This window comes from Crocodylus siamensis, chromosome 5 (genome assembly GCF_052110815.1).
Source record: "Crocodylus siamensis isolate JL-2025a chromosome 5, ASM5211081v1, whole genome shotgun sequence".
NCBI classification, from domain to species: domain Eukaryota; kingdom Metazoa; phylum Chordata; order Crocodylia; family Crocodylidae; genus Crocodylus; species Crocodylus siamensis.
The window spans coordinates 115,105,096-115,124,121 of NC_143399.1; the positions used below are offsets into that span (position 1 = coordinate 115,105,096).

Below are 19,026 nucleotides of genomic sequence, written 5' to 3' on the forward strand. Positions count from 1 at the left end.
TAATTTCAAAACACTTAAGTAGTTTTACTGATTCCATCCTAGTGTTCAAGTACAGGTGTAAGACTTTGTTAGATATGGGGAAAGCTGAACAATGATTGTGTTTCAACTAGTAGAAATAGTTACTACTTAGACCTTGGAGTCACAACCCCATTTAGGGTTGCAATGATAAAATATGTGGTCACAAAGATGCTCAACAGTGTTGACCGATTATGATGAATATGCTTCCTGTTTGTAAGTATGATCATTTTAAATTATTTTAAATGTTTTAAATGAAAAATATAAAGACCATATATATTGTAATGCCATATTTATGACTTGTTGATCTTGTCTGCATCATTTTGGGGTTGCAAAAAATTTCCAGTGTTTAAATGGGGTCATGTTGAGGAAAAGGTAGAAAAGCACTGATTTAAATTAAAACCCTAAGTGTCGCAACCTTCAAGACTACTATTCAGCATTCCCTCTAAGCTGTGTGGTGTGGGTGGCCATGCAGGCATGCCTGGCAGCATGGCATGAGCACAACTGTGTGGCCACGTGCACCACACAGCTTAGAAGGAATGCTGCTACTAATATCTGTGTTACCAAATCTGCTCCCTTCATTCTTTTCTTTTCCAGACTAAATTGTGATTCTTCCAGTTGTTCTACAGACATTATGTTGGACCGCCACATAGAAGTGATTTTCAGCCTTCATCTATTATTTAACGTCTGGATGCATTTACACGTGTACTTAGATGCACATTAAACTATTTTAATGTGCATTAAAGCATCACTTAAAAAAACGTGCTCTTTAGTTAATGTGTGTTAAGACAGGCTAATGTACATTTTCCTAGTATCTCACAATGCAGGTATCCTTTCCCATGTCCCTGTAAATATCACACAATATAGTCATTTACTCCTCTCTCATAGTTAGGTACTTGAAGAATATGTAATATTTCATGACAAGTGGTAACTGCCTGCATAACTTGATGGTTTTTCCACATGTATCTAATCTCATTGGTTAGTTTTCTCTGGCCTATTTATGTTTGCCTAAGCCAAGACACTGAACCAGAAGGGTCACTATTTTGAGTTAAGTATAATTTTAATGTTCATGTTAAAGGTTTTGAACTTCAAATGTTCAAGGGGAACTATCATTTTAATTGAAAAGAAAATATCCCTTTGATAAACGGGAAATAAAGTCTTGAAGCATTTGTTTTAAAGGCATTTTGCCATTTCACTTGCAACTTATTCAGGTGGATACCTTTCTGGGAACCTAAAGCTATGAATAGACAGATATAACTACTTTAAAAAGGGAGGAAGGACTGCCATCCAGTATACACATCAGCTGTTCTAACGTAACTGTTGAGTCAGCCTGTCTTTTTAACTACAAGTGAACTAATTCACTGTATCTTTAATCTTTTTTTCATGCAAGGTTAAAGTGGCAATGGTTTTGCTACATTTGTATCACAATATAAGCACACAAATATAATGAATTCTCAGTCTACATGTATAATTGCAACGTTTATTTCCTTATAAGCATTCACACAATTTCTTTATAAAGTTTTACAGGTTTTTTGGGGGGGAGGGTTGCAGGGGGTAGGGAAGATTGGTACAGAAAGGGGCATATTTCTTTTCCATCATGGTAAAGAACTGATGGTTTTCAGTATAATTTACCCTCCAGGTTCCTAAAAATGCACAGGCAGCAACTGCCTGAATTGCAAACATGTCCTGTCAACACTTTTTTTTTTTTTTAGATATAATGGCAGTGACAGTTACACTAGACCCATAATATACTTTAGGATAGAAAAATATTTTTTTCTGTGCACACATATTTTAAAGTATAGGTTCTTGACCTCTAAGGGTGCAAACGAGTGTTTGCTGCACCCAGTCTAAGCCTAGGTGGCTTACTTTAAGCTGCCTAGAATTAAACTGGAAGTGGTGTGTGAAGCAGTTCACATTCACTGTTTCCAGAAGTGACAGGGGGAGCCTGATGGGGTGGGGTGAAGGGCAGGTGGGATGGGGAGCTAGCAGGCCTGTAGGAGAGGAGGTTGGTGGGATCAGGGCAGGGACTGGTGGGTGTATGGAATGCAAGGTTGCCTGGTCAAGGGAGGAAATAAGGTTGCAGGGGTGGGGGTGGGGGCTAAAAAATAACCCAGTTAGGATTGCAGGGAGGGGTGGGTGAGAATAGCATAGCCCAAGGGCAGCAGCAAGTGGCTGAGCATTTGTAGTCCTAGAACTGTGCTGAGAACATATTTGTGAGATCATGTTAACCCCTTTTTAGAATGGATTAACCCAACCTTGTTCTCAGTTTGTGCACCTACTCAGGAAGACTAATTTAGATTGGGCATGCCACTTTTTGTGCGATTTAATCCCTCTGCATGCCTGTATGATTTGGAATTGAGATTGACTTAACCCTGGTTGGTGGTTTGCAACTGCTAGTTAGTGAAGCACAGTTTTTCTAAAGTAAAGGTTCATTATCAGAAAGGGTGACGGATATTAAGTGATGGAAGAATTTTTAAATGTAATGAAAAGGAAGAATTTTTAAATGGTTCCTGCTAGCAGTGAAATGCATTGCAAATCCAGAGTGAATTCCAAGGCTGAGCAGGTAGAAAATGATATTGTTCATTTTGCAGGAATCACTATAGAAAAAAGTCAAGATGCCAAGCATAAAATACTGCTCAGATAGGCCAGGGCATCTTTAAATTAAAACTTACAATATATTGACATCAGAGCTCTGGCACAAACACCAGCTGAAAATTTTGTATTTATTGATAAATCAAGCAATCTCACTAGGTTTAATGGATTTGCACAATTTATGGCACTGGACTCTTTTTTATATTATAAAAGTGGTCTAAACACTAAATAGCAAATCACATACAAATCAAATCCCAGTTCTTGTTTCTGAATTGTGGCTGTAAGGATGATCTTTATAATGTTATCATTCAATCTAATAAACAAACTGAATTCACAGGAATGCAATAATTAATCCAACAAATTTATTAACCTAGCAACTTAACCTCCTGTGATGCAAGTTTCCATCTGAGATTTTGAGAATTAATTTAACTACAGAAAACAGCAATAATGATAAGAATCTAGCTGCAAAGTCAACACATGATTTTATTGCACATTATTTGACATTGGGATTCTGCTCGAGTATGAAGGAAAATAGTTTGATTCCACAAAAAATCTCATGGAAGAGGAAATTTAGCTTTGGAAATGAAATAGCTGATTGCCATACCAGTAGGAAGGTAGGTACTCAGCAACTTCTTATTTAGAAATAAATGCTGCTTTAGCCTAGGCAACAGGACTGGAAAGTAGGATGGAGCAAGATCAACAGATCATTCTCTCAAAATTTCTCAGTGCTTACACATACATGCAAGCTGCTGGCAGACACTATGAACCCTTTCAAATGCAGGTTAAATCTAGTCAAATATGGGTAAAATTCACTGGTCAGCTTGGAGAGAACAACAGGAAGTGGGGTAGGAAGGATAATAATCTCTGAAAGTGGAGATCTTGAGGAAGCAGAATTCCCCAAATGGTTGTATGAGGCTTAAGTAGGAAGTCAAGTGTGAAATTGCCTGTGATAGGGAAAGAAGAACAATAGGTCTCTAGCCCAAGAATAGTTTGATGGGTCCAATATAGCAGATGGTACCTATTAATCTCCACCAGGGCATGAAAACTGGTAGCATTTAAGATAGCTTAACTCTACCTTATCCTTACCATACAGCTTCTCTGTTGCTGTTCAAAAGACTCAGACTACATCTGCTTTCACTTTCCTGACATCAATATATACCTGTATCAAAGGGAAGTTGAACAAAACTTCATTGTGAAGTCAACCTCACTTGAGACATGAAGTTTGAGTTGAAGTTCAGGTCAATCATACCCTTGCTACTCCTTTTATATGGCAGTTGATTGTGTTTATGTTAGAGCTAAATGTTATCCATTATTTCTATAGATCTCTACTATGGACTAAAGCAATGGCAAGTGGCTTCGTGTGATTCTCTAATGGTAGAAAAGGGAATTTAACAGGATACCAGGTTTATATGCCAAAATTAGCTTTGAGGCTTTTTCCTTAATCTAGACATCTTTCCAGTATACTCCTTTCCAGAATCACACTAAATATTACCTAGATTCTCTAATTACTTCCTGGTCTGGGGGAGGTGGAGGGATGAGGGAGAAGAACATGTTTCTGTTTTGCTGCTTCTGTTTTTGTACATATTTGGGTGAAAATTTTTAATGAAACTTATACAAAACTAACCATAAAATGTACTTTGCATTCCTGTTAGTAAAAATAATCTGATGCAGGAAGGTGTACAAAACAGGAAAGGAAGGAGAAAAATCATCCCACCTTTTAAATTTATTTAATAGTTGGGAAGGTGGACATATTATTATCATTTGTCTTGGCTTAGCGTAAGTTGTATGAAAATAGCCATATTTACATATGCTGAGAAGTTTTAAGGAGACCCAAAAGAATTAAGCAACTTGAAGTCCCAAGATCAGCTGAACTGAGTGACTAAGTCATTCAGGCTCCTTTGAAAATCCAAGTTACAATGTATGGATCATTGTACTAGTGCAGAATCCTGCCTTTTGTTTTATGGCTTCATTTTCCTGTGTAAGCTACTTGTACTGTTTTGACCCAGCATTGGCTAAGGGGCCAAGTATCTGTAGACCTTCTATCTGTAGACCTTCTCTCTCTCCATGCCAACATGTTGAGATATAGCCTCTTAATATCTGTGCTGTGGAGGTTCTCAGTTAAGTAGCATCAGATTGTTCTTACTAACAGAAATGCAAAGCACATTTTAGGCTTAGCTTTGTATTCAAGTTTAATAAAAATCCACCTAGAAATGTTCACTACTGATATCAACTACACTGCTTACAGAAAACTTAACTTGCATCAATTTTGCCTCAGGTTTTTTGAGTGTCTATACATAGCCAGAGTGCCTATGTGAGGTGATTTCATTTCACCTTTCCCATGAATACCTCAGTATTGTATTAGTACCTACTTCAACATCTTCGTGATCTCAAAGAATAAGAAAACAAAGATGGCAGGAGTTGCTCACCATTTTTATTAGTGTACTCTAATTTTAAGTAAAGGAAATCAATTAGTACCCTCTAATTGCATGGTATAAAGTAACTAGCGTCTTCCAGTTTCCTGTAGGATAGGCCTGAATCTTAGGGATCTTCTGTGTCTGTTCTATACCATTACAGCATATCCAAGCATTTTCTTTCACCCTAGTTATATTCAGTTATAGGCCACATCTCCATTATACTCAGCACAATTAATGTGACACACTTTATAACATCCATACTGAGTTCTTCAGGGAAGAAAACAATACTGAAACACAGTCTAAGATCTGATATGTATTTTGCAGATAAATACTTGGATATAGTTCATATAGATAAACAGATTATATAAATACTTAAATCGAGACATATTATGCTAATATGAAACATCCCAGTAGATTGACATATTTAGGGAAACCTCATGACCTCTTCAAATTAGAATCTCACAATACAGGAGTGTAGTTGGAAGAGGTGATCAAAATTCACTAGTTGCTAGGCATTTTATGGAAAGAGGGCACATTCATTCATCTTATTAAAATTCATAGGACTGAAAATATTCAGAAGTCCAAGGGGGGTGGGGACAGAAAATCTATTTCATAGAAATGAGAAGCTTACTCTGAATTCACCTTGAAAGCTCTTTCTCCATCACAGTCTTACTGTGAGACTTTTGATTTCTCTCTTACTTAGCAGGTAATTATAGGACTTTTTTTTCTTGTGACTAACGCATTCAAAAGGGGGTCATTTCAAAATTTTATGTAGATTATCATGGTTTGTTCTAACGAAGACCTTTGCTGGAAATTATTTCTTTTTTGCTCTGTTTCCATCTCTCAATTAAGCAGCTTCCCTTTTATTTTTCACATTTTGTCTCCTGGCTGTGTCATTTGATATTACAGCTGCTTTAGTACTGAATATTGCTGAACTCTACACTTCAATTTTCCTTTTTTCCTCTGTTTTCTCCTTTCATTTCAGATGCTCTGTTGTCAGGGAACAATACCATTTAAGTGTGTGTGTGCAGGGAAGGAGGGATGTTAATCAAAGGCCACTCTCCAGTGAATAAAAATCCTGGAGAGTTAAAAGCCAGTAGGCTAAATTCTTCTTACAAGGAACTGTACTCATGTAACCTGAGAGAACGATTTAAACTTGGGAATTAAAACTTCACGTCTGGCTGATTCTACAAGTCCCAGTTCATTGTTGTGGGGGATGTTTTCTGTGCCAGCTCCCTAAGAATCCCCTGTCCCTCTAATGGCCCAGAAAGTGAGAAAGGGGAATTACTTTTGATTTAAGCAGCAGTAAACACCAGGTCAATAACCAAAGAATCATAAAATTGGCTACTTGGACACGGGATTGTAGCAGGGAGGGACTTAAATCAGTTGTGGAGATAACTCAATTATCTGCATGAAATATAAACAGCTGTCACTAAGATTCCAACATAATTCCCTTTGAATTATTTCAACCACAGGGTGGGTTCAGAGCATTTTTGATAGTTACTCTGATGTGTTCTTAACAATGAGTATAGAGGAAGGGTATTTTAATGAACCTTTCCAAAGTGGGTGGTGGAGGGATGACGGGTATCACTATTAGATGTCTATTTATACTATATATATATATATATAGTAAAAAAAAAACGCTTTTATTAAATTGGTTGCAATATATATATAGTTGCAACCAATTTAATAAAAAAGTTTTCCAAAGATGCATGCAGCAGATATGAATTTATGAACTTTCATTATAGGTTCCACATGGAGAAAGCAGGAACCTGGTACAACTCATTAGACACCATATGGTGAAATGTCAAATCTTTTGCAAGCATTGTCCAATGTGAACATGGCAGTTCAGAGTCTCAGAGTCATCCCCATAATGTTAGAATGGTTTTTGTTTGTTTGTTTGTTAATTAAAGGGAAGAAGAGGCTCTTTGGGGCAAAGACTCAGTATACTTAGTTTAAGAATCAGTATGGAAGTAGAACCCTTCCACATACCTCAGCAGCTTGGATTAGAAAACAATATTAACAGATTTAAAAATAAATAAAACAAAACAACCCACAACGGCAAGCCCTGTTTAAAGTGAAAAACCTACACAGCAGATTTTTCCTCCAATCATGCAACAGGCCTTCAACTGGATCGAACCTTCAACCAAGTTTTGTAATCTATTAGCTGCAGCTGCCTAGGCCTCCATCCTTGGGTTCTTGAAGGGAATTGCTCTGGGCCCAAGCTTCTATCCTGAAATGCCTTCTTCAGCCTGAATCTTACAAACACTCATACATCTGAGTTTGATATCATCATACAGTTTTACATATATGAAGTGTCTTCTTGAGGACTCTTCTGATATGTAAAATAGTCCTCAAGGGGACTATTCATTCTCAGCCACCTATGCAGAAGCAGGAGCGGATCCAGGGGATGCAGTGGTTCTGTCACACCACCTTTCCACTGCTCTCGTACCCAACTGACCCGGAGGTGGGGGGAGCTCCAGAGGCACTTCTGCTCTGCTCTGCTCCACTCCAGCCACAGCTTGCAGGCATCGTGTGTGGCATACCAAGCTTGGCAAGGGACAGGAATGCAACAAGTAGATTTCCTTCTCCTGTAACTGCTCCCTCCCACATTCCCAATATGACCTCAGTCAGAAGCAGGCACTGGAAGGAGTTGTCTCCAGCTGACATGTAGGGGGAAGGCCCAGAGATGCCGCTGCAGGCAGAAGCTTGACTAGTAACAGTGGCTGCAGCAGCATTCAGGTTCCTCCTTCCAGCATCTTCCCCCAGCCAGCGGGAGGATACATGGAAGGGAAGGGGAAGTGGAGTGAGCAGAGCGCAGGCACTGGAAGAAGGAACCTGTACACCACCACCACTGTTACCACCCAAACATGGCACCCCACACAGCTACTCTCCACCGTCCCTGACTGGAGTTCAGCCGGAGCAGCTCTGGGGCTCCTTCCACATTGGGATCAGCCAGGGACAGAAGCCATGGGAGCAACAGGCAGGTCCTCCCCTTCATGCACCTGCTCTCTGCCTGGCTCCCTACTGTCCCAAACTGGCCTGGGGGAAGAAGCCACTTCTTGCCTCCCATATCCCTCCATAATCTGAGGGGCAGAGTGATCTTTAGAAAAATCCTAGATCTTCCCATTGCAGGAGCATTTCACAACTGGGGTTTTATGCAGTGTACAACCTTCTTAGTAGCATATGCTACCAAGTCTAACACTTGGAACTTCCCTGGCTGCCTATTATCCCCCTTCCATCCTAATTCTCTCTTTCTCCCTCTGCATATCATACATCTGACACACAGGTGAAGTTTTCCAATATGTCAGTAATCTGGTAAATGCAGCCTGCGTGTACTGTAGATACACATTAATTTTCTTTTATATAGCTGAAGTCCTTCATTTTACTCCATAGATATATTGAAGTTACTTTTCTATATTTTCTTTTAAAAGGCTTCAATAAAAGAACCAACAAAATTGTGAATATAAGATAGCACACTACTACACTTTCTTGCCTCTAATAGAAACCAGAATTTTTTTCTTCCCCCTATCCCCGTTCATTTTGTGGGGGTGGCTAGTTTTATTTATTTTGGAGGGGAGGCAAGCAGGGTTGCTATACACCATACTTAATGAACTTGCTTACATTCCAGACATGAGAGCTCTTCAATATATTTTTACAAATATACATTTTAAAAAGGTATAAACATCTCTTAGGACTAAATTTAGGAAGACAAGGATAAGAAATATCCTTGTTTCCTCTTTCAAACAAAATGCTGGGTTAATCTTTCAGGATAAGAAAGAGGTGAACAACTTGTTTATAACACAGCTGAAAGGCCAAACCAAAAGTTATATGACTACCTCTAGCATTACAGTATTACTATAGCATAAAGCTACTTGCAGTATACCAAGCAATTCAATGCAACACATTTCTTCCCCACTCTCCAATATACAAGTAGCAGCTGGTAGGATTGTTCTCCTCCAGCTATGCTACAATTTGTCATTTTTAGACATCTTATTTATAACACGCTGGAGTCAACCCAATAGATACTATTCTCAGATAACATTGTCATGTGGAATATTTAGGAATTGGGTTTCACTTCCACGAAAAAAAATCATGAACTTCTCCTAAAATGTAGAACTAGGAGTGAATGCTGTTACATTATACTATATAGTGCATGTTTTTTTGACCTTTCAGCAACTCTGAAACCTATATCATTCCTTCTGACCTTCAGGTCTTTTAGGACTATTCCCTAGAGAATACATGAGTGCCAGATTCTAGTGAGGTGTAAGGACTGAGACACAATTTCTAACAACCAAGTCAAACATCAAAGGAGTGTATTGTGATGCCTTGTGCCAGAGTTCTGCAGCAGTGACTTACCCATATATTCCCATCCTGGTGATACGGTTTCCAGTTTCTCCCTGTGTCACTATAGAGCATCCGGTATTGAGTCACCCAATCAGAGCTGCTGTATCTGCCTTGAGTTGCAATAGCACTGATCTGTTTCCTGTTCCCAAAGTCCACCTGCAGCCACTGATAATGATCGCTGTCTGATGGAGACCAACCTCCAGCCCCTGTTGAGAAGCAAGAGAGATACTTGAACCTCTTAATAAAAAAAATAAACACAAACAAAAAAACCCCAAGCACTCGATGTAAACACATTGTAAAACTGACTATTGCTAGGTGGAAGGACAGTTTAACATAAAAACAAATAATCAAAACTTACAGGAGTGAATTATAAGCATGCTGGGGAAAAAATCCTCTCTTATCTATGTTTTTGGGAACTTATTTTTCTCCAAACTGGTTCACATTGTTGCTTTAACCTTTTTATGATGTCATGGGCTAACCTACTATGAATAACGACTTTGTAATGCCTTAATTATAGTTTATTAATATATGTCATGTTTTAATTGCCTATGGGCTGACCAATTTACCATGATGTCCTTTGTCAGTCAGTTGGCACAAATCAGTGACAATCTATTGATTCCTTAAACCCCTTAAATGGTGTTTGAAATTAAAAAGATGACACAGTTTAAATGGAAAAGGACAACACCATGCACCTCTAAATTTCCTTCCTGGGGAGTCCAGTATTTCAGTTTGATGCATAGACTGAAATAATCTACCAGCACCAGTCAAACTTGAAAGACATACAGTACTTCAATAATGGCTCCAATGTTGATTTGTTGGGTGTACAGGATGTTACAGAGTACATTAACTGATGCCTGACAAATGTATTTCATACTTTATGGGGCTATGAATTAACTTGATAGTAATATGATTAACAATATTCTACTCAGTCACTAGACTGTGTTGAGCTGCTCTTAATAAACAAGGATGATACTGCATAGATAAAAGCAAATGTCAAAGTATTAATTGCAAGTTCTTATTCTACTCGGGTACAAAATAGTAAGGGAAAAAATTAGTTATCTACAAGGTTATAGAAGTTACTGAGATGGTGACATAATGATCACTATGCAAGCAATGACATTTTACAAAGTTATTTCAATACTTGTAAAAATAACATTAAATAAAATGAATCTTTGCTCTGTTCCAGACTTGAGTCATGAGATTACTGTGCATAAAAATAAGTATGGCAGGGTAAGCATGACTCCAGGGATTTATCCTCTTTGGGATTAATCCCAACAGAAGAACAGGATTTGGAAGGACTGATGTGGTACTACAGAAATGTTGTTTGCCATATGGCAACTTGTATTACTTTTTTCCACTGCTAAAACTAAATTTAAACCTGGAACCTTGATTAACTTGATCATTCAACAGTTTTTATTAAAGTGCTTCTTCTAAACCCCACCACTAGGCAATAACATAATAAGTGCAACATTCTTTAAAAGAAATAAAGGAAAAGCAGAATACCACCACATTTTTGGGTCTGTAATGAACTACAGTTCATCTAAACATATGGGTAAGATTTGTGTTCTCCCTTTCTCTCTCTACAGTGTTAAGTTCATGGAATCATTTCATATAAGAGGTGACTTGTTGTAGATGAAATGTGTCCATTTTTTCCATACATTTGACAGTCTAAGATTTCCAAAAGGCCAATAATACAAACTGGAGGTCATTTCAGTGCTTCTGAGCATATGTGGAAAACAACACTGGAATTTTAAGGCCTCTTTAAGAGTAACTATAGTGAAATGTATTTACATACTTTCATGATCTACACTAAGCAAGTAATCATAGAATCACAAGAAGTAGGGTCAGAAGGGACCTTGTAGATCTTCAAATCCAAACCCCCGCCTGGGCAGGAGAAAAGACTGGACTCAAATGAGTCCAGCCAGGTAGGCATTAAGCCTCTTCTTAAAGATCCCCAGGGTAGGAGCCAGCACCACTTCCCTTGGAAGTTGGTTCCAGCTCCTAGCCACCCTAACTGTGGAGTAGTTCTTGCGGATGTCTAATCTAAACCTACTCTCTAATAATTTGTGTCCATTGTTCCTTGTTATGCCAGGGAGCGCTAGGGGAAACAGCGTCTCCCCTAAACCCTTCTGGTCCCCGCTAGTGAGTTTATAGACAGTCACCAGGTCCCCCCTCAGCCTTCTCTTGTGAAGGCTGAACAGGTTTAGGTCCCACAGTTTTTCAATGTAGGGTCTGCCCTGTAGTCCCCGGATCATGCGAGTGGCCCTCCTTTGGACCCTTTCAATGTTGTCCGCATCCCTCCTGAAATGGGGCGCACAGAACTGGACGCAGTACTCCAGCTGTGGCCTGACCAGCGTCACGTAGAGGGGGAGGATCACCTCCCTGGCTCTACTTGAGATGCACCTGTGGATGCACGACAAGGTCCGGTTAGCCCTGCCAACCGTGACCTCGCATTGTCGGCCCATGTTCATCTCGGAGTCAGTAATGACTCCAAGATCCCTTTCCGCCTCCGTGCTCTTGAGAAGGGAGTTTCCCATTCTATAAGTGTTCTGCTGGTTTCTACTGCCTAAGTGCAGCACCCTGCACTTGTCAGTATTGAAACGCATCCTGTTTATGTCAGCCCACTCCTGTAACCTATCCAGGTCTTGTTGCAGTCTTTCCCTCCCTGCTAGCGTGCTCACCTCACCCCAAATTTTGGTATCATCAGCGAATTTAAACAGGTTGCAATTCACCCCATCGTCCAAATCGCTGATGAAGAAATTAAACAGCGCAGGCCCCAGGACCGAGCCCTGGGGGACTCCGCTACCCACTTCCCCCCGGGTCAAATATGACCCATCCACCACCACCCTCTGAGTCTGACCCTTCAGCCAGTCTGCAATCCATCTGATTGTGTAGGCATCAATGCCACAGTCACCTAGTTTTTTTAATGAGGATGGGGTGGGAGACTTGTAATGGAACTTGTCAAAATTTTCCAGTTCCTGAACAAAGTCAAATTGTATGAGGGGGTCAGGAGAAAACAGACTATAATCTTTCACAGCTACTGTGCAAGGGTTTTAAAAGGTGGGTTTCACATATGCAATAGAGAAGCTCTTTCTTCAGGCTACCCAATGTTCCCATCTAACTAACCTTGTATATACAAGGCAGATGGAGGACAGTGATTCAGAGATATCCTTGTGAAGGCATTATGTCCACAAGCTTCTAGCCCCACTTACAGGTATGGAGAGATGCACTTGAATGACATAAAATGAGTGACCCTCCGACTTGGAGTGAAGGGAAAAAGTTGTTTGTAAATAGTTTATTGAACCAACTATATCAGCTGTGGGCAACTATTTGGGCCCATGGGCCACATAGGTTGCTGACCCAGCCCATGAACGCTCCCCAAAACTACCTTTCTCCCCTGTGCAACAGCTCACTCAAACTCCTTAAGTGGCTCTGCTCCACACTTGGCTGTGTGGCTGGGATGGGGCTACAGGTAGGCAGGAAGTGGGGATGAGTGAGTCAGGGCTGGGATCGCAGGCAGTTACAGCATGGGGCCAAGGCTCTGGGAATAGGAGCAATCTGCTGCCCACATGCCCCTGCAACGGGGCACTGGTTCACTGGGCAGGGACATGGGGAACAGATTGCAACTGTGACCCAGGCCCTAGCCCTGTGCTGTCACTATCCCATGATCCCAGCCCTGCCCTCATCCACCAATCCCACTTCCTGCCTACTCATGGCCCCATTCTAGCCACCAGCCAAGCACACAGCAGATCCACTTAAGGAGTTTTGGTGAGCTGTTGTGCAGAGAAGGAGGGCTGCAGACTAAGGAGACTGGCAGGGTGCACAGCCAGGTAGACAGGATGGGGCTGTAAGAGAGCAGGAAGCTGTGGCTGGGGCCAGGTCTGGACTCTTGGGGTAGTGACAATGCAGGGCCAGGGCCTGGGACAGAGCTGCAATTCACTCCTCACATGCCTCTACCCACAGAACCCATGCACATTGCAAGGGCATGCGGGCTATAGATTGTACCTCTACCCTGTCCCTGGTATCATGCTGTCACCCCCCTGTGATTTTGGCCTCAGCAATGGGTCCCACTCCTGAACACTGCTCCCGACCTGCTGTGGCACCATTCTATGTGTCCTGCTCACATGGGTCCTGGCCCTAGCAGTGGGTGCAAGGCATATGGGCTGGGGTGCCTGGGCAGTGGGATCCAGGTCCAGCAGTAACACCTGAAAGGAGCTGCCACTGCTGGGAAGAAAATCTGGCCACTGCAGACCTGCTGTGCATCTCAGGATGGCAAGACAAACTGCTCATGCTATAGCTCATGCTGCCCCCTGTGCCTGGGCCAGGCGGGACCGAGGGACCCACTATGGGCTGGACACAATCCCTTGGTGGGCCAGATGTGGCCCATGGGCAGTGTTTTGTCCACCCCTGAACTATATAGTTCTAAAATGTATATTTTTTCCCCCCTCAAAGACTTGACATTTAGCAGCAGAAACACCCCTATTTCAGGGATGTGCCTTTTGCTGTTCCTGTGAAAATCTTGTCCAAGTTTAGCCATATCATAAACCTTTGAAAACAACTCAGCATATACATGCATAGTAGAGACTTTTTAGAGTTTAACACACAAGCTTGCTGAATAGTCTCAGCAGACTCCATACTCCATTTCCTGTAGTTGACCCCAGTGCATTTATACATCATGGAATGACTGAACATGCTCCGAATCTTGGGTTTACAGGAGAAAACCAAGCATTAGAAGTGAGAATTCAAAAGACTTTCCTGTGCTGTCGGTGATCTGCCAGACTCTAAGCAGGAAGCTGGAGGAAGGCACCTAAACTGAATGCTGATGGAGAACAACTGGAGGAGGGGAAAAATGTAGGAGGAGAAATGGAAAAGACTAGGACAAAAAAGCAAAATTTAGAGCATAGTGTGCATTGTCTCACTGGGCAAGCTACCCATACCCAGGTCCTCCTAACTCCTGGTATGCTGCTCCAACAGGTTCTGTGTGCTGCGGAGGGGGAGAGGGGGTGCTGGCCAAGGGTGTCTCAGTGTGGGGCTAGCCAGCAGGCAGCCCCTGAGCTGAGACGCTCTGCACCCCAACCAGCCAGGGAGTCGCACATGAGGCCATAGGCGACCCAGGGCAGTCTCTACGTGTTGCCCCACAAATGGCTGGGGAGTAGGTTGCCTCAGCATAGGGGCTACACAGCCTGCTCTCACATCTCTGAGCTGCCTGCTCCCCTGCCTCTACATTTGTCCCAGCACACGCTATTTTGGCATGCTTTATGCTGCTTTTTTTGTGGGGGGGTGGGGTTTTGGTTACCTGGACATCCCAGTACCAATTTTGCCTCTGTGCTGAAAATTAGCAGTGCTGCGCATGGTTTCGCATGCAATGCATATGGTTTGTGGTGGTTTGAATATTCAAGTACAGGTCTGTAATCTTAGTGTTTTTTAACAAAGTATGCACATGTGTGCATGTATATAATTCTGTTACAGAAGAAATATGTAATCATTGAAGACCCCCAATGATCAGATGTCAAGCTGCATAAGGCGGAGGAATTGTTTAAAGCAGAGGTTGGCAACTTTTTCAGGTTTGGGGCCAAAATAACTCAGCTTGGGTCAGAAACAAGTGGGCAGTCAAGTGCATGGACCCAGCAGCTGTCATCACCACAGCTGCTTTTCCCTCCAGTAGCATTGGGAGAGCTCCCTCAGCCACTATTTCTCCCAGCCACAGGGGCTGTGTCCACACATACAGGCACATGTAGTTTGTGGCACTGAAAAGGGCTTGGGGAATCTTGAAGAATACTAAATATCCTTACTCCCAGGAGACACCAACAACTCACTTCAAAGGAAACCCAGCAATAGAGCTAACAGAAGTTAACAGCTAGGTGAGATGTCCAAAGATGATGTAGAGTGGACAGATATTGTGAGAAAACCTGTCAATTCATGGACAACTTTAGCTTCTATTGAGAGGGAGGCGAGAAAAAAATATTTTTAATCAACATTGTTTTATGGGGTAACTTCTCAATTATATGTGGAACATAATTTCATTTAGAAATTGCCTTACCTCCTCCCCCTCCTCAAGTGAGGGGAAATAGACAAATGATTTCACTAGAAAAGGGACATGAAAGTCAACAGGCAGAAGGATGAATATATTCAGCATTACTAAATGTGCTGCTTAGCTGAGCAGCATGTGAAGCATGATGATCAGCCCCAAAGGGAGGGCAGGTGTCAGACCTTCACCAGAAACACAAGGTAGAGATCAATGAAAAGTTTCCTGCCATTGTTTGATCTATCAAGCAGTGTAATTTTGGAGAGTTGATTACTTTGTTCATTGGGCTTGTGAAATGTGTAACCTCTATTGATCCACAGATTAAGGCAGGTTCTTCTTCTTTTATCAGGTACACACTGTGGAATAAAGTTGTAAAAAAAAGTTGGATTACTTAAAAGTTTTACCCTCTGAGCAATCCTCACCAGGGCCTGAAATCAGCAAAGAGTGCAAGTCCACTCCTGTTCAGCAAAAACTCCCCCCAAAAGTACCTGCTCATGTTTAAGCATGTTCTCAGATTTCATTAAAGTCAAAGGTGCTAAAAGTTCAACATGAGCTTAAAGTGCTTTGATAAGTAGGCAAGGGCTGCTGAATTGGAACTTAAAAGAAAAGCCTGATATTGTACAAATGGAAGGAAGAGTACTGAAATACAAAAATGTCTGGCAACATTTCTCCGTTTGTAGAGTGGTGGATAATTTGAAATATAAAATTGATCTCTGAATTATAGTGCTTATGTAGGAACTGTATGTATTTTTGAATCTGAGGGAAAAACCACTAAGAAAGAAGTGAATTACCTTTAATGACTGGGTGAAGTGGCCATCATGTTGGCTGTTGCTAGTAAACAGCGCACTGTTCTGAAATTGATGGTGAACTGTTTTAATGCTGCTCACCTTAGTGTATTTTAAAAACTCTTTTGTTCTTATTGGTTATGGCTTGCATTCTGTGTTTCAGGGCATGCATTCTCTGCATTTTTAATGTGGTGAAAGACCAACATCAATGCATTTTTGATGATGTGCAATTCAATTTTGTTTTATGTGCAGCCTATGCTACAAAATGTAACAAAATGCTTGATCGACCATGAAAATAATGCAAGTGAGTTACACATGGATAGAAGGTATTAAAACTACATAGCATTGTAAAGATACAAAATATAGGTAAGTAAAATGGGCTTGCTTCATTAAAAAGATAATGGGCAGAAGCGCTTTTTTGTACTAGAATTGTATTAGCATTACAAACTATATCAATTTCAAGTTTTTATTTTTATAGTATAGTAGAATGACAAGTAATGAAAAGAGCACACACCTACTTGAAGAGTCTAAAAGAACTGAGGGAAAGACATAGGTTTACCAAATTCTTAACTGGGTCAAATGCTCCTACTATAACCCATGCAAAGCAACACCTCTGATCACATGGTCCCTACTGCTTCTGATTTTTGAATAAGGATGTCATAATCTCATTCTCTGGTCATGAATAAAAGAGAACTACAAGGTCCATAGTAGGAGTGCCAGCACTTTGAGCTGTGTATCGCTGGCCATAACTTGAGTGTATGAGAAGTGCATATACTCAAGGAGTCCACCTGCAACAGGATGGCCTATCCATGGCCTAATTAGCAGTGTGGCAGGGTTGGGTTTTTTTTTGACACCGGGGCATCCCAGTACATAAAAAAAAATGCTGCTAAAAAATATATATATATATATATATATATTGTGCTGCACACGCAGCAGCATGTGCCACCAGAAACCAGAGCCTAGCCAGCCAGAGCCACACTCCGGTTGCTGACCAGGCTCTGAGCATCTGGCTTGATGCCACTGCTGTCCCAGGAGACCCCCAGGTAAAGGCCAGCAAAAAGGTGATGGCCCAAACCTCACCTACCCCATCCAGGACCTTTTGCCACACACCAGAGCATGCATGCAGGGGCATGCCCAGGGACAAATAGCAGGAGCACAAATATGTAACACTGCTACTTGTCCCACAGGAAATGTGAGCCCCTGCACATGCACGCTCATGGGGACATGCCCATATAGTTGCAGCAGATGAGCACCAGATTTGGATAAGTCAGGAAGGTGAGGGGAGGGAGTTTCTAAGAACGGTACTTTGTGGGGGAGAGGGGCAAGCAGAGGAACAGTTTTATTTGATCTTCTCTCAATTTGATATGAAAGCCACAGCAAAACACAGGCATGACAGCAAGTCTTTCCTTGGTTCAGAAAACAGGCCAGTAACCTTACACATATGCAGGTAGCCATCTTTTGCATCAATTATTTGATCCATGAAAGGGCATCCACAATTAAGGTCTCTCAGTTGTTGAAAAATATTCTCATCTTCAATTAAGAGCTTCATTAGTGTGTTGAAGAGACAGAGACTATAAAATGTGAGAAATGCAGACTCACACATAAAATGACCAAGCACACTACAGTGCTGTGTAAGTTCAAGAACAACAAGCACAGATGAACTGAAAAAAAAATCAGATTGTGTAAGATAGCAATGAGGAAAAGCACATGCACCATTTTTCTATGAAAAATGCAGAATAACATCCCCACCCCGTACCCTTTTTTCTTTAATTAGAATGATTTTCTTCAAGCTCAGTGATTACAGAGCTATCAGGTTATAGAAACATCCCATTAATATGGAATGAGCAACTCAATGTCACAAAAAACACAAAGATCTATCAAACAGTGAGATGCCTAGACAGCCTATTATTACAGAACATTTATATAGCATATAGTTAAAATGAAAAGGAACAGCATATTTTATCTGTGAACATTCATAATTATAAATGTAAGCACCAGTTTACGATTCCAGTTATAAATGCATTTTACTTCCAATGGAATTGGTGTAGGCGGTGGATGTGCAGAGAAGTTTAAAAAAAAGAAAAAACCCTTCAGAAATATATATAAAACGAAACTGAATACTTCCAGCTCTTAAAGGTCTAGAGTAATTTAAACTCTGCTGAAATACATAGCATATTCTTTCACAAGATTTTATGAATATTTTTATTGTGAAGCCATAATTATGATTCAGAACCCACTATGTGGGGCACTGTATTATGAAAAAAATACCCCCAAACCCAAAAACATGATTCCTACTTTAAATAACTTACAATCCAAGCATAAGAGACAGCAGGCAAACAAAAAGGAAGTCAGAAGGAATCAATGAATTATTAGTCAGCCTAACAGGCATGTGTTTCAACATTCAGCTACATAAAAATATAGTTTTCTATTTTATTTTTCAGATACCTCCTGGTGATTGTATTTGAATGGGTGACATGTTCATCCAAAGCCTGTAACTTTCCATCAGAACATATTTCACACTGTAGAAAGATCTTCCAACCTGTTTATTACTGTCATCAGTGGTATAAGGGAATGACTGTACATTTTTACTATGCTGTAGTTTCAAAGCAGGGTAGAGAAAATTACTTGTTCTCTTTGTTCTGAAGACTGGCATACAGTAAGAAAGGTTCATCATTGGAGAAGTACCAGATTAACGACCATATTCAAAATGCGAAAAAGCTCTTCCACATTCTGTACCTTTCAGCTTCAAAACATGAAATGTCATCATGTTTCGTTAGTGAAATGGGGTCTTTTCAGGAAAAATGGTCCTTTTCAATGTCATTGCAAAATTATATTAGTTTTTTCTCAT

General features: G+C 40.8%; 1 protein-coding gene across 1 annotated transcript in view; it reads right to left on the reverse strand.

The window, feature by feature from the left end:
• Positions 1–19,026, reverse strand: part of CNTNAP2 (contactin associated protein 2) — a 1,889,175-nt gene that overhangs the window by 1,258,527 nt on the left and 611,622 nt on the right. Inside the window, exon 3 of the mRNA XM_090049982.1 lies at positions 9,381–9,574. Within this exon, the coding sequence (XP_089906108.1) occupies positions 9,381–9,574 (194 nt within the window). The remainder of the gene's footprint in view (positions 1–9,380; positions 9,575–19,026) is intronic.